The following is a 14,476-nucleotide window of genomic DNA, read 5'->3' on the forward strand; positions in this document are numbered from 1 at the left end:
ACCCGCGTACTGCTACAAACATTAGCCCCCGCTCACCGCAACTAGAGAAAACCTGCACATAGCAACGACGACCCAACACAGCCCAAAAATAATTAATTAATTAATTAATTGATTGATTGATTGATTTTAAAAAATGTAGTGGGGACAGGAGCGTCAAAATGGCTGTGATCAATCCAGGGGAGCTCTCCTAGAAAGATGACGAATGGGCAAGTTCAAAGGAGTTAAAATTTGGGAGACTGGGAGAGGAAAGAGAGACCAGGTGTAAACAGAGCTTTTCTGCTCCTAGCAACAATGAGCCTCCCTATCCTTTGAGTTTAGTTCCCTTCACGGTAGTCTGATTTCACCAGCATGAATTTTGAGGGACCTGGGAGAGGACAGGACAGCAAAGGAGGTATTAATCATAGCCTATTCTCCTGTTCAAGGGCTTGAGTTGAGCTGAGAGCTCTGGAGTCACACAACAATCGCTATTTGATGATGCAGTGATGAGGTCACAAGGGGGGCTCCCCCTTCCCCCCACTCCGTCTTCCTCAGAGCTGGGCAGAAGGACCAGAGAGGAAAATCCACCTTTACCGGCACAGCCATAACATCCACCTCACTCAACTACTTGTCAAGTTCAATACCAACACAAAGAGGTGAGTTGCATGTGGACAACTGGAAATGCACCCTCTTTTACCTCTCCTTTCTGGGGGATGATCCACAGCACCCCAGGCATTGAACAGGGTTGAAATGATGCCTATACTTGGGTGAAAGTTTCCTCTCATTTTCAGTAGCAGGATCTAGCTACACCTCATTTGAAAGAGTGATTCTTAACCATTTTGGAGTTCAATGTAATGATCTGTCGTCTCTCCAGAGAGCCATACTGATTTTAAAACAAAATTAGATGTTAAATTTTTATATTTATATTGTTAAAGGAAATCAAAGATGTGCCAATTAGATTCGACATGCAAGTATTGTCAGAGATTGAAAAGTCCTGTCCATATCCAGAAGTCAAACAGTCTATAGAGGAAGACCTAGCTCAGGGCAAAACTTAACAGAGGGGAAAAGGATTTACTCCCTAAAATCATATTTTGTGGCTCCAACATTCATATTTTCAGAGAAACTAGAATTTCCCAGTTTATCTCCTCTTCTCTTAACTTCTTCCCTTACCCTAATCACCAGGGGGAGGAGTTCCTAGAGTAGTCCATGGGAGCCCAGCCATGGTAGGAATTCAATTCTTTTCCATGCTCAGTCCTCAAGTGATGAAAGCAGTTCTCAAGGTCTGAGGGTTTAGGCAAGACATAGAATTGGAAGAAGTGTCCTAGGTCCCCAAACCCACTAATATATCCTCCCATTCCATCTCCAGAGGGATAGGGAGGTGCCCTTACAGGAGTTCTTTAAAACTGTTGTTGTGCCATGGACGCCTTTAGAAGTCTGATCAAGCTTAGGGACTCTTCAGAATAATGTTTTAAAATGAATGAAATAAAATACATAGGGTTACAGAAGATACCAATTATATTGATAAATACATGGTTAAATACGGTTCTCATGGTTGGGTTGGGGGGGGGGCGACGTCCCAGGACCCTAAGGTTAAGAACTCCTGCTAGGGGCTATGGAACGGAGACAAGAATAAATGAAAAGAAAGCATAGTAATGGTGGAGAGATCAAGAAATGTTGTCACCAATGCACTGCAAGGACAAGAGGACAGCCCTTAGATGAGAATTTATTCTAGAGCCTGAACATATCCCAGGAAAGGCTTTCTTAAGAACAAGAATGGGCAGGGCAGGAGGTGTGTGTTGTAAGGTTGTACTGGTCCTCTCCCACCTTGCAATGTGGTCTCCCACACATAACCTGTCACGTATTTCGTTGCAGGGCTCAGAAAATCAAGAAGGAATGTCGAGTGATGATAAAAACAAACCTAGTGAACCTAAGAATGAGCCCAAGCAATGTGATCCCAGGTGTGAGCAAAGGTGTGAGACTAAATGCCAGCCCAGCTGTTTAAAGAAGTTGCTGCAACGGTGCTCTGAAAAGTGCCCACGGGAAAAGTGCCCAGCACCACCAAAGTGTCCCCTGTGTCCCCCATGTCCCCCACTGTGCCCTCCACCATGCCCATGCCCAGCTCCCTCCCCTCCGAAGCCATGTTCCAAGCCCTGTCCTCCTAAATGCCCACCACCCTGCCCACCCCCAGAGTGAGGCACCAAGGGCACTACCCAGCCCACTACCTCCACCATCTCCACCATATTCACCACTATGGGGCTGAGAACTGAAGCCATGAACTGACAAGTAAATGTGTTCCTCTGCTGTGCAAGACTTTCTTCTCCTGGTTTCTTGGTAGTTTTTGGTTTGTTTCTTGTTTTCCAGCATTATACCACCAAGAAGCAACCCCCTGAGGGTGAGGCTAGGACCCTGGCCCTCCACATTCAACATCCTTGAAAGACGGCCAGGTCTCTAACCCCACCTACTGCATAGAGGGACGTGACATCTTCTGAGAGGTGCACCCAGGGAATGCACTCCTGCTACAGCACAGCCTGAGAGAGCCATAAACATGGCTATTGAAGTGGCTAACCCCGGGAATCCAATGAGCACAAGGGGGGAAGAGTGTGTGAGGGGAAAGAGGAATGGCACTGGGGAAAGTTCCACAAAGACTCAGGGAAAGAATTCTACCCTTGGCTATTAGTCCCATCGCATAATGCTTGGGCAGAACACTCTGAAAACAGGCTGCATGGGTTTAAACTCTAGCTCTGCTCCCCCAAAATTTTGTGACCTTAAGCCCATTGGTTACCTTCTCTGAGCCCTAGTTTCCTTCTCTCTGTAAAAGGAATACTAATAGTACTAGTGTTACCTGGTTGTTTTGTGGCTTAAGAAGTTAACAAATGCCAAGTGCCTGGTTTGCTGGGACACACTGAGGGGAGCACACTGTACCTGCCCACGTGTGACACAACACACCTGAACTTGACTGCCCTGTGCTTCACTTCCTCGTCAGGCTGTAAATCTCCTGAGTGCAATAGTCAGGTTCCAACTGATACCAGTAAGCACAGCTAAGCATTCTTCTTAAAAATAAGAAATAAAAGAGGAGTTTGCAGATTACACCAATGTCACTTGGCTGGCTTTGATCCTGGAGTATAGTTATGCAGCATGTCACCATGTCACCCTTGAGAGAATTCCAGTGAAGGGGACATGGGATCTCTATTTCTGCAACTTTCTGTGAATCTATATACAATTTCCAAAGAAATAGTTAAGTACAAAGAAATAGAAAATGATAAATCTGGGAGGACCTCAATTAGGAATGAACCAGAAAAGTTTTCACAGCTGATATGTTAGTGTACAAGTAGCTACAGGGAGTACACATCAAAGTGGCTTAATTCACAAAAGGGAAGTTATCAGTTCATATTGCTGGGAAGGATATTAGGATGAGGAGGGGGCACGTAGAATTAAAAGAGAACTATAGGAACCAGGACTTCAGGGTCAGAGAGCATTGATTCACCGCCACTCTTTCAATCTCCCTCATCCCCACCAGTCTCCACTTCTCTTCAGGATGGGTATCCTCACCTCTTAGACCTCTCCATGTGGTAAGGTCCTTGGCCAGGTGGACCCACGTTGTTGATGGGTTGGGTATGAGATATTCCTGTTATTTCAGGAAAGAAACCTGATTGGTTCTTTCCAAAAACCCAGGTTATCATCACAGCTCACAACATCCAAGCAGAAGTAGGTTTAGGTTTCTTTGCTGTCACAAAGTTAATGAAAGAGGCCAGGTCATGTTATAAGTGGAAGTGATTCTACCAACCTGCTTCCTTACCTGATGTCCTATGATTTAGAACTTGAAACATCCAGAACTGCGTCCTGTTCAGTCATTCACAGGTATTATTTTATGTGCTTCCTTAAGATTGGATTGTGAAAGAGACTGAAAAGGATCAGAAATTTTCACGGCTCAGTATTTTTAATTGAAATACAATTTACTTATTTTGAAATGGACAGATCTTAAACGCCAATCAGGATACAGAAAATAACAATCACTTCAGAAGGTGCCCTTGTGCCTTTGCCAATGAATCCATACCAAAAAGCCATGTGGCTGACAGGGTCTTGGTGCTCTGGCTGGGTGTCAGGCCTGAGCCTCTGAGGTGGGAAAGCCGACTTCAGGACATTGGTCCACCAGGGACCCGCCGGCCCCTCATAATATCAATTGGCAAGAGCTCTCCCAGATATCTCCATCTAAATGCTAAGAGCCAGCTCCACACAACAACCAGTAAGCTCCAGTGATGGACACGTCATGCCAAACAACTAGCAAGACAGGAACACAGCCCCACCCATTAGCAGAGAGGCTTCCTAAAATAATAATAAGTTCACAGACAGCCAAAAACACCCCACCATGCATGGGATTGCCCACCAGAAAGACAACAGCCTCATCCATCTGAACATGGGCACCAGTCCCCTCCACCAGGAAGCCTACACAACCCACTGAACCAACCTTAGCCACTGGGGGAAGACACGAAAAACAATGGGAACGATGAACCTGCAGCCTGCAAAAAGGAGACCCAAAACACAGTAAGTTATGTAAAATGAGAAGACAGAGAAACACACAGAAGATGAAGGAGCAAGGTAAAACCCACCAGAACAAACAAATGAAGAAGAAATGGGCAGTCTACCTGAAAAAGAATTCAGAGTAATGATAGCAAAGATGATCCAAAATCTTGGAAATAGAATGGAGAAAATACAAGAATGTTTAACAAGGACCTAGAAGAACTAAAGAGCAAAAAAACAATGAAGAACAACACAATAAATGAAATTTAAAATTCTCCGGAAGGAATCAATAGCAGAATACTGAGGCAGAAGAATGGATAAGTGACCTGGAAAATATAATAGTGGAAATAACTACCACACAGCAGAATAAAGAAAAAAGAATGAAAAGAATGGAGGGCAGTCTTAGAGACCTCTGGGACAACATTAAACACACCAATATTCGAATTATAGGGGTCTCAGAAGAAGAAGAGAAAAAGAAAGGGTCTGAAAAAATATTAAACAGATTATAGTTGAAAACTTCCCTAATATGGAAAAGGAAATTGTCAATCAAGTCCAGAAAGCACAAAGAATCGCATACAGGATAAATCCAAGGAGAAACATGCCAAGACACATATTTACCAAACTATTAAAAATTAAATACAAAGAAAACATATTAAAAGTAACAAGGGAAAAACAACAAATAACACACAAGGGAATCCCCATAAGGTTAACAGCCGATCTTTCAGCAGAAACTTTGCAAGCCAGAAGGGTGTGGCAGGACATATTTAAAGTGATGAAAGAGAAAAACCTACAAACAAGATTACTCTACCCAGCAAAGATCTCATTACGATTCAACAGAAAAATTAAAAGCTATACAGACAAGCAAAGCTAAGAGAATTCATGACCACCAAACCAGCTTTACAACAAATACTAAAGGAACTTCTCTAGGCAGGCAACACAAGAGAAAGAAAAGACCTACAATGACAAACACAAAACAATTAAGAAAATGGTAATAGGAATATACATATCAATAATTACTTTAAATGTAAATGGATTAAATGCTCCAACCAAAAGACATATACTGGCTGAATGGATACCAAAACAAGTCCCATATATAAGCTGTCTACAAGACACCCACTTCAGGCCTATGGACACATACACACTGAAAGCGAGGGGATGGAAAAACATATTCCATGCAAATGGAAATCAAAAGAAAGCTGGAGTAGCAATTCTCATATCAGACAAAATAGACTTTAAAATAAAGACTATTACAAGATTCAAAGAAGAACACTACATAATGATCAAGGGATCAATCCAAGAAGAAGATATAACAATTGTAAATATTTGTACACCCAACATAGGAGCACTTCAATACATAAGGCAAATGCTAACGGCCATTGAAGGGGAAATCGACAGTAACACAATCATACTAGGGGACTTTAACACACCACTTTCACCAATGGACAGATCAACAAAAATGAAAATTAATAAGGAAACACAAGTTTTGAATGATACATTAAACATGATGGACTGAATTGCTATTTATAGGACATTCCATCCAAAAACAACAGAATACACTTGCTTCTCAAGTGTTCATGGAACATTCTCCAGAATAGATCATATTCTGGGTCATAAAACAAGCCTTGGTAAATTTAAGAAAATTGAAACTGTATCAAATACCTTTCCCGACCACAACGCTATGAGTCTAGATACCAATTACAAGAAGAAAACTGTAAAATATACAACACATGGAGGCTAAACAATACACTACTAAATAACCAAGAGATCACTGAAGAAATCAAAGAGGAAATCAAAAAATACCTAGAAACAAATAACAATGAAAACAGGACGGCCCAAAACGTATGGGATGAAGCAAAAGCAGTTCTAAGAGGGAAGTTTATAGCAACACAATCCTACCTCAAGAAACAAGAAACACCTCAAATAAACAACCTAACCTTACACCTAAAGCAATTAGAGAAAGAAGAACAAAAAAACCCCAAAGTTAGCAGAAGGAAAGAAATCATAAAGATCAGATCAGAAATCAATGAAAAAGAAATGAAGGAAACAATAGCAAAGATCAGTAAAACTAAAAGCTGGTTCTTTCAGAAGATAAACAAAATTGATAAGCCATTAGCAACACTCATCAAGAAAAAAAGGTAGAAGACTCAGGTCAACAGAATTAGAAATGAAAAAGGAGAAGCAACAACTGACACTGCAGAAATACAAACGATCATGAGAGATTACTACAAGCAACTATATGCCAATAAAATGGACAACCTAGAAGAAATGGACACATTCTTAGAAAAGCACAACCTTCCGAGACTGAACGAAGAGGAAATAGAAAGTATAAACAGACCAATCACAAGCACTGAAATTGAAACTTTTATTAAAAACCTTCCAACAAACAAAACCCCAGGACCAGATGGCTTCACAGGCGAATTCTATCAAACATTTAGAGTAGAGCTAACACCTATCCTTCTCAAACTCTTCCAAAATGTAGCAGAGGGAGGAACACTCCCAAACTCATTCTACGTGGCCACCATCACCATGATACCAAAACCAGACAAAGATGTCACAAAAAAAGAAAACTACAGGCCAATATCACTGATGAACATACATGCAAAAATCCGCAACAAAATACCAGCAAACAGAATCCAACAGCACATTAAAAGGATCACCATGATCTAGTGGGGTTTATCCGTGGAATGCAAGGATTCTTCAATACACACAAATCAATCAATGTGAGAAACCATATTAACAAATTGAAGGAGAAAAACCATATGATCATCTCAATAGATGCAGAAAAAGCTTTTGACAAAATTCAAAAGAAAATTGATAAAAATCCCTCCAGAAAGTAGGCATAGAGGGAACTTACCTCAACATAATAAACGCCATATATGACAAACCCACAGCCAACATCGTTCTCAATGGTGAAAAACTGACCCCATTTCCACTAAGATCAGGAACAAGACAAGGTTGCCCACTCTCAGTACTGTTATTCAACATAGTTTTGGAAGTTTTAGCCACAGCAATCAGAGAAGAAAAAGAAATAAAAGGAATCCAAATCAGAAAAGAAGAAGTAAAACTGTCACTGTTTGCAGGTGACATAATAGTATACATAGAGAATCCTAATGATGCTACCAGAAAACTACTAGAGCTAATCAATGAATTTGGTAAAGTAGCAGGATACAAAATTAATGCACAGAAATCTCTTGCATTCCTATACACTAATGATGAAAAATCTGAAAGAGAAATTAAGGAAACACTCCCATTTACCACTGCAACAAAAAGACTAAAATACCTAGGAATAAACCTACTTAAGGAGAGAGAAGACCTGTATGCAGAAAACTATAAGACACTGATGAAAGAAATTAAATATGATACAAATAGATGGAGAGATACACAATGTTTTGGATTGGAAGAATCAATATTGTGAAAATGACTCTACTACCCAAAGCAATCTACAGATTCAATGCAATCCCTATCAAACTACCAATGGCATTTTTCACAGAACTAGGACAAAAAATTTCACAATTTGTATGGAAACACAAAAGACCCCGAATAGCCAAAGCAATCTTGAGAAAGAAAAACGGATCTGGAGGAATCATTCTCCCTGACTTCAGACTATACTACAAAGCTACAGTAATCAAGACAGTATGGACCAGAGGGCAGACAACAGAAGCAAGAAAAACTACGATCCTGCAGCCTGTGGACCAAAAACCACAGTTACAGAAAGATAGAGAAGATGAAAAGGCAGAGGGCTATGCACCAGATGAAGGAACAAGAAAAAACCCCAGAAAAACAACTAAATGAAGTGGAGATAGGCAACCTTCCAGAAAAAGAATTCAGAATAATGATAGTGAAGATGATCCAGGACCTCGGAATAAGAATGGAGGCAAAGATTGAGAAGATGCAAGAAATGATTAACAAAGACCTAGAAGAATTAAAGAACAAACAAACAGAGATCACCAATACAATAACTGAAATGAAAACTACACTAGAAGGAATCAATAGCAGAATAACTGAGGCAGAAGAACGGATAAGTGACCTGGAAGACAGAATGGTGGAATTCACTGCTGCAGAACAGACTAAAGAAAAAAGAATGAAAAGAAATGAAGACAGCCTAAGAGACCTCTGGGACAACATTAAACGCAACAACATTCGCATTATAGGGGTCCCAGAAGGAGAAGAGAGAGAGAAAGGACCAGAGAAAATATTTGAAGAGATTATAGTCGAAAACTTCCCTAACATGGGAAAGGAAATAGCCACCCAAGTCCAGGAAGCGCAGAGAGTCCCATACAGAATAAACCCAAGGAGAAACACGCCGAGACACATAGTAATCAAAGTGGCAAAAATTAAAGACAAAGAAAAATTATTGAAAGCAGCAAGGCAAAAACGACAAATAACATACAAGGGAACTCCCATAAGGTTAACAGCTGATTTCTCAGCAGGAACTCTGCAAGCCAGAAGGGAGTGGCATGATATACTTAAAGTGATGAAAGGGAAGAACCTACAACCAAGATTACTCTACCCGGCAAGGATCTCATTTAGATTTGATGGAGAAATCAAAAGCTTTGCAGACAAGCAGAAGCTAAGAGAATTCAGCACCACCAAACCAGCTCTACAACAAATGCTAAAGGAACTTCTCTAAGTGGGAAACACAAGAGAAGAAAAGGACCTACAAAGACAAACCCAAAACAATTAAGAAAATGGTCATAGGAACATACATATCGATAATTACCTTAAACGTGAATGGATTAAATGCCCCAACCAAAAGACATAGACTGGCTGAATGGATACAAAAACAAGACCCATATATATGCTGTCTACAAGAGACCCACTTTAGACCTAGGGACACATACAGACTGAAAGTGAGGGGATGGAAAAAGATATTCCATGCAAATGGAAATCAAAAGAAAGCTGGAGTAGCTATACTCATATCAGATAAAATAGACTTTAAAATAAAGAATGTTACAAGAGACAAGGAAGGACACTACATAATGATCCAGGGATCAATCCAAGAAGAAGATATAACAATTATAAATATATATGCACCCAACATAGGAGCACCTCAATACATAAGGCAACTGCTAACAGCTATAAAAGAGGAAATCGACAGTAACACAATAATAGTGGGGGACTTTAACACCTCACTTACACCAATGGACAGATCATCCAAAATGAAAATAAATAAGGAAACAGAAGCTTTAAATGACACAATAGACCAGATAGATTTAATTGATATATATAGGACATTCCATCCAAAAACAGCAGATTAAACGTTCTTCTCAAGTGCGCACGGAACATTCTCCAGGATAGATCACATCTTGGGTCACAAATCAAGCCTCAGTAAATTTAAGAAAATTGAAATCATATCAAGCATCTTTTCTGACCACAACGCTATGAGATTAGAAATGAATTACAGGGAAAAAAACGTAAAAAGGACAAACACATGGAGGCTAAACAATACGTTACTAAATAACCAAGAGATCACTGAAGAAATCAAAGAGGAAATCAAAAAATACCTAGAGACAAATGACAATGAAAACACGACGACCCAAAACCTATGGGATGCAGCAAAAGCGGTTCTAAGAGGGAAGTTTATAGCTATACAAGCCTACCTAAAGAAACAAGAAAAATCTCAAGTAAACAATCTAACCTTACACCTAAAGAAACTAGAGAAAGAAGAACAAACAAAACCCAAAGTTAGCAGAAGGAAAGAAATCATAAAGATCAGAGCAGAAATAAATGAAATAGAAACAAAGAAAACAATAGCAAAGATCAATAAAACTAAAAGTTGGTTCTTTGAGAAGATAAACAAAATTGATAAGCCATTAGCCAGACTCATCAAGAAAAAGAGGGAGAGGACTCAAATCAATAAAATCAGAAATGAAAAAGGAGAAGTTACAACAGACACCACAGAAATACAAAGCATCCTAAGAGACTACTACAAGCAACTTTATGCCAATAAAATGGACAACCTGGAAGAAATGGACAAATTCTTAGAAAGGTATAACCTTCCCAGACTGAATCAGGAAGAAACAGAAAATATGAACAGACCAATCACAAGTAATGAAATTGAAACTGTGATTAAAAATCTTCCAACAAACAAAAGTCCAGGACCAGATGGCTTCACAGGTGAATTCTATCAAACATTTAGAGAAGAGCTAACACCCATCCTTCTCAAACTCTTCCAAAAAATTGCAGAGGAAGGAACACTCCCAAACTCATTCTATGAGGCCACCATCACCCTGATACCAAAACCAGACAAAGACACTACAAAAAAAGAAAATTACAGACCAATATCACTGATGAATATAGATGCAAAAATCCTCAACAAAATTCTAGCAAACAGAATCCAGCAACACATTAAAAGGATCATACACCACGATCAAGTGGGATTTATCCCAGGGATGCAAGGATTCTTCAATATACGCAAATCAATCAATGTGATACACCATATTAACAAATTGAAGAATAAAAACCATATGATCATCTCAATAGATGCAGAAAAAGCTTTTGACAAAATTCAACACCCATTTCTGATAAAAACTCTCCAGAAAGTGGGCATAGAGGGAACCTACCTCAACATAATAAAGGCCATATATGACAAACCCACAGCAAACATCATTCTCAATGGTGAAAAACTGAAAGCATTTCCTCTAAGATCAGGAACGAGACAAGGATGTCCACTCTCACCACTATTATTCAACATAGTTCTGGAAGTCCTAGCCACGGCAATCAGAGAAGAAAAAGAAATAAAAGGAATACAAATTGGAAAAGAAGAAGTAAAACTGTCACTGTTTGCGGATGACATGATACTATACATAGAGAATCCTAAAACTGCCACCAGAAAACTGCTAGAGCTGATTAATGAATATGGTAAAGTTGCAGGATACAAAATTAATGCACAGAAATCTCTTGCATTCCTATACACTAATGATGAAAATCTGAAAGAGAAATTATGGAAACACTCCCATTTACCATTGCAACAAAAAGAATAAAATACCTAGGAATAAACCTACCTAGGGAGACGAAAGACCTGTATGCAGAAAACTATAAGACACTGATGAAAGAAATTAAAGATGATACCAACAGATGGAGAGATATACCATGTTCTTGGATTGGAAGAATCAACATTGTGAAAATGAGTATACTACCCAAAGCAATCTACAGATTCAATGCAATCCCTATCAAATTACCAATGGCATTTTTTACGGAGCTAGAACAAATCATCTTAAAATTTGTATGGAGACACAAAAGACCCCGAATAGCCAAAGCAGTCTTGAGGGAAAAAAATGGAGCTGGAGGAATCAGACTCCCAGACTTCAGACTATACTACAAAGCTACAGTAATCAAGACAGTATGGTACTGGCACAAAAACAGAAACATAGATCAATGGAACAAGATAGAAAGCCCAGAGATTAACCCACGCACCTATGGTCAACTAATCTATGACAAAGGAGGCAAAGATATACAATGGAGAAAAGACAGTCTCTTCAATAAGTGGTGCTGGGAAAACTGGACAGCTACATGTAAAAGAATGAAACTAGAATACTCCCTAACACCATACACAAAAATAAACTCAAAATGGATTAGAGACCTAAATATAAGACTGGACACTATAAAACTCTTAGAGGAAAACATAGGAAGAACACTCTTTGACATAAATCACAGCAAGATCTTTTTTGATCCACCTCCTAGAGTAATGGAAATAAAAACAAAAATAAACAAATGGGACATAATGAAACTTCAAAGCTTTTGCACAGCAAAGGAAACCATAAACAAGACGAAAAGACAACCCTCAGAATGGGAGAAAATATTTGCAAATGAATCAACGGACAAAGGATTAATCTCCAAAATATATAAACAGCTCATTCAGCTCAATATCAAAGAAACAAACACCCCAATCCAAAAATGGGCAGAAGACCTAAATAGACATTTCTCCAAAGAAGACATACAGATGGCCACGAAGCACATGAAAAGATGCTCAACATCACTAATTATTAGAGAAATGCAAATCAAAACTACAATGAGGTATCACCTCACTCCTGTTAGAATGGGCATCATCAGAAAATCGACAAACAACAAATGCTGGAGAGGGTGTGGAGAAAAGGGAACCCTCTTGCACTGTTGGTGGGAATGTAAATTGATACAGCCACTATGGAGAACAGTATGGAGGTTCCTTAAAAAACTAAAAATAGAATTACCATATGACCCAGCAATCCCACTACTGGGCATATACCCAGAGAAAACCGTAATTCAAAAAGACACATGCACCCGAATGTTCATTGCAGCACTATTTACAATAGCCAGGTCATGGAAGCAACCTAAATGCCCATCAACAGACGAATGGATAAAGAAGATGTGGTACATATATACAATGGAATATTACTCAGCCATAAAAAGGAACGAAATTGAGTCATTTGTTGAGACATGGATGGATCTAGAGACTGTCATACAGAGTGAAGTAAGTCAGAAAGAGGAAAACAAATATCGTATATTAATGCATGTATGCGGAACCTAGAAAAATGGTACAGATGAGCCAGTTTGCAGGGCAGAAGTTGAGACACAAATGTAGAGAATGGTCATATGGACACCAAGGGGGGAAAACTGCGGTGAGGTGGGGATGGTGGTGTGCTGGATTGGGCAATTGGGATTGACATGTATACACTGATGTGTATGAAACTGATGCCTAATAAGAACCTGCAGTATAAAAAAACAAACAAAACAACTAATACTAAACTTTCATTGGGTTATTTGTATGGAAATATGTTAATATAAATGTTTCAGACATTACAAAAAAAAAAAAAAAAAAAGACAGTATGGTATTGGCACAAAAACAGAAATATAGATCAATGGAACAGGATAGAAAGCCCAGAGATGAACCCACGCACATATGGTCACCTTATCTTTGATAAAGGAAGCAAGGATATACAATGGAGAAATGACAGCCTCTTCAATAAGCGGTGCTGGGAAAACTGGACAGCTATATGTAAAAGAATGAAATTAGAACACTCCCAACAACATACACAAAAATAAACTCAAAATGGATTAAAGACCTAACTGTAAAGCCAAACACTATCAAACTCTTAGAGGAAAACATAGGGAGAACACTCTATTACATAAATGACAGCAAGATCCTTTTTGACCCACCTCCTAGAAAAATGGAAATAAAAACAAAAATAAACAAATGGGACCTAATGAAACTTAAAAGCTTTTGCACAGCAAAGGAAACCATAAACAAGATGAAAAGACAACCCTCAGAATGGGAGAAAATATTTGCAAATGAAGCAATGGACAAAGGATTAATCTCCGAAACATACAAGCAACTCATGCAGCTCAATATCAAAAAACCTAACAACCCAATCCAAAAAAGGGCACAAGACCTAAATAAACATTTCTCCAAAGAAGATATACCAATTGCTGACAAACACATGAAAGGATGCTCAACATCACTAATCATTAGAGAATGCAAATCAAAACTACAATGAGGTATCACATCACACCAGTCAGAATGGCCATCATCAAAAAATCTACAAACAATAAATGCTGGAGAGGGTGTGGAGAAAAGGGAACCCTCTTGCACTGTTGGTGGGAATGTGAATTGATACAGCCACTGTGGAGAACTGTATGGAGGTTCCTTAAAGAACTAAAAATAGAAATACCATACGACCCAGGAATCCCACTACTGGACATATACCCTGAGAAAACCATAATTCAAAAAGAGTCATGTACCACAATGTTCATTGCAGCTCTATTTACAATAGCCAGGACATGGAAGCAACCTAAGTGTCCATCGATAGATGAATGGATAAAGGAGATGTGGCACATATATAGTGAGGTGGATTGACCTAGAGACTGTCATACAGAGTGAAGTAAGTCAGAAAGAGAAAAACAAATACCGTAAACTAACACATGTATATGGAATCTAAAAATAAAAATGGTTCTGAAGACCCTAGGGGCAGGACAGGAATAAAGACACAGATGTAGAGAATGGGCT

General features: G+C 39.2%; 1 protein-coding gene across 1 annotated transcript; it reads left to right on the forward strand.

Annotated features, from left to right (window-relative positions):
- The first annotated feature begins 553 nt into the window (after positions 1–553).
- On the forward strand, positions 554–2,169 carry LELP1 (late cornified envelope like proline rich 1). The gene is made up of 2 exons (XM_036843657.1): positions 554–632; positions 1,849–2,169. Exon 2 carries the CDS (start codon positions 1,870–1,872, stop codon positions 2,167–2,169), a length of 300 nt encoding a protein of 99 aa, XP_036699552.1. The 5' UTR covers positions 554–632; positions 1,849–1,869.
- Positions 2,170–14,476: the final 12,307 nt, after the last annotated feature.

Source organism: Balaenoptera musculus, chromosome 1 (assembly GCF_009873245.2).
Source record: "Balaenoptera musculus isolate JJ_BM4_2016_0621 chromosome 1, mBalMus1.pri.v3, whole genome shotgun sequence".
In the NCBI taxonomy this organism is placed as follows: Eukaryota; Metazoa; Chordata; class Mammalia; order Artiodactyla; family Balaenopteridae; genus Balaenoptera; species Balaenoptera musculus.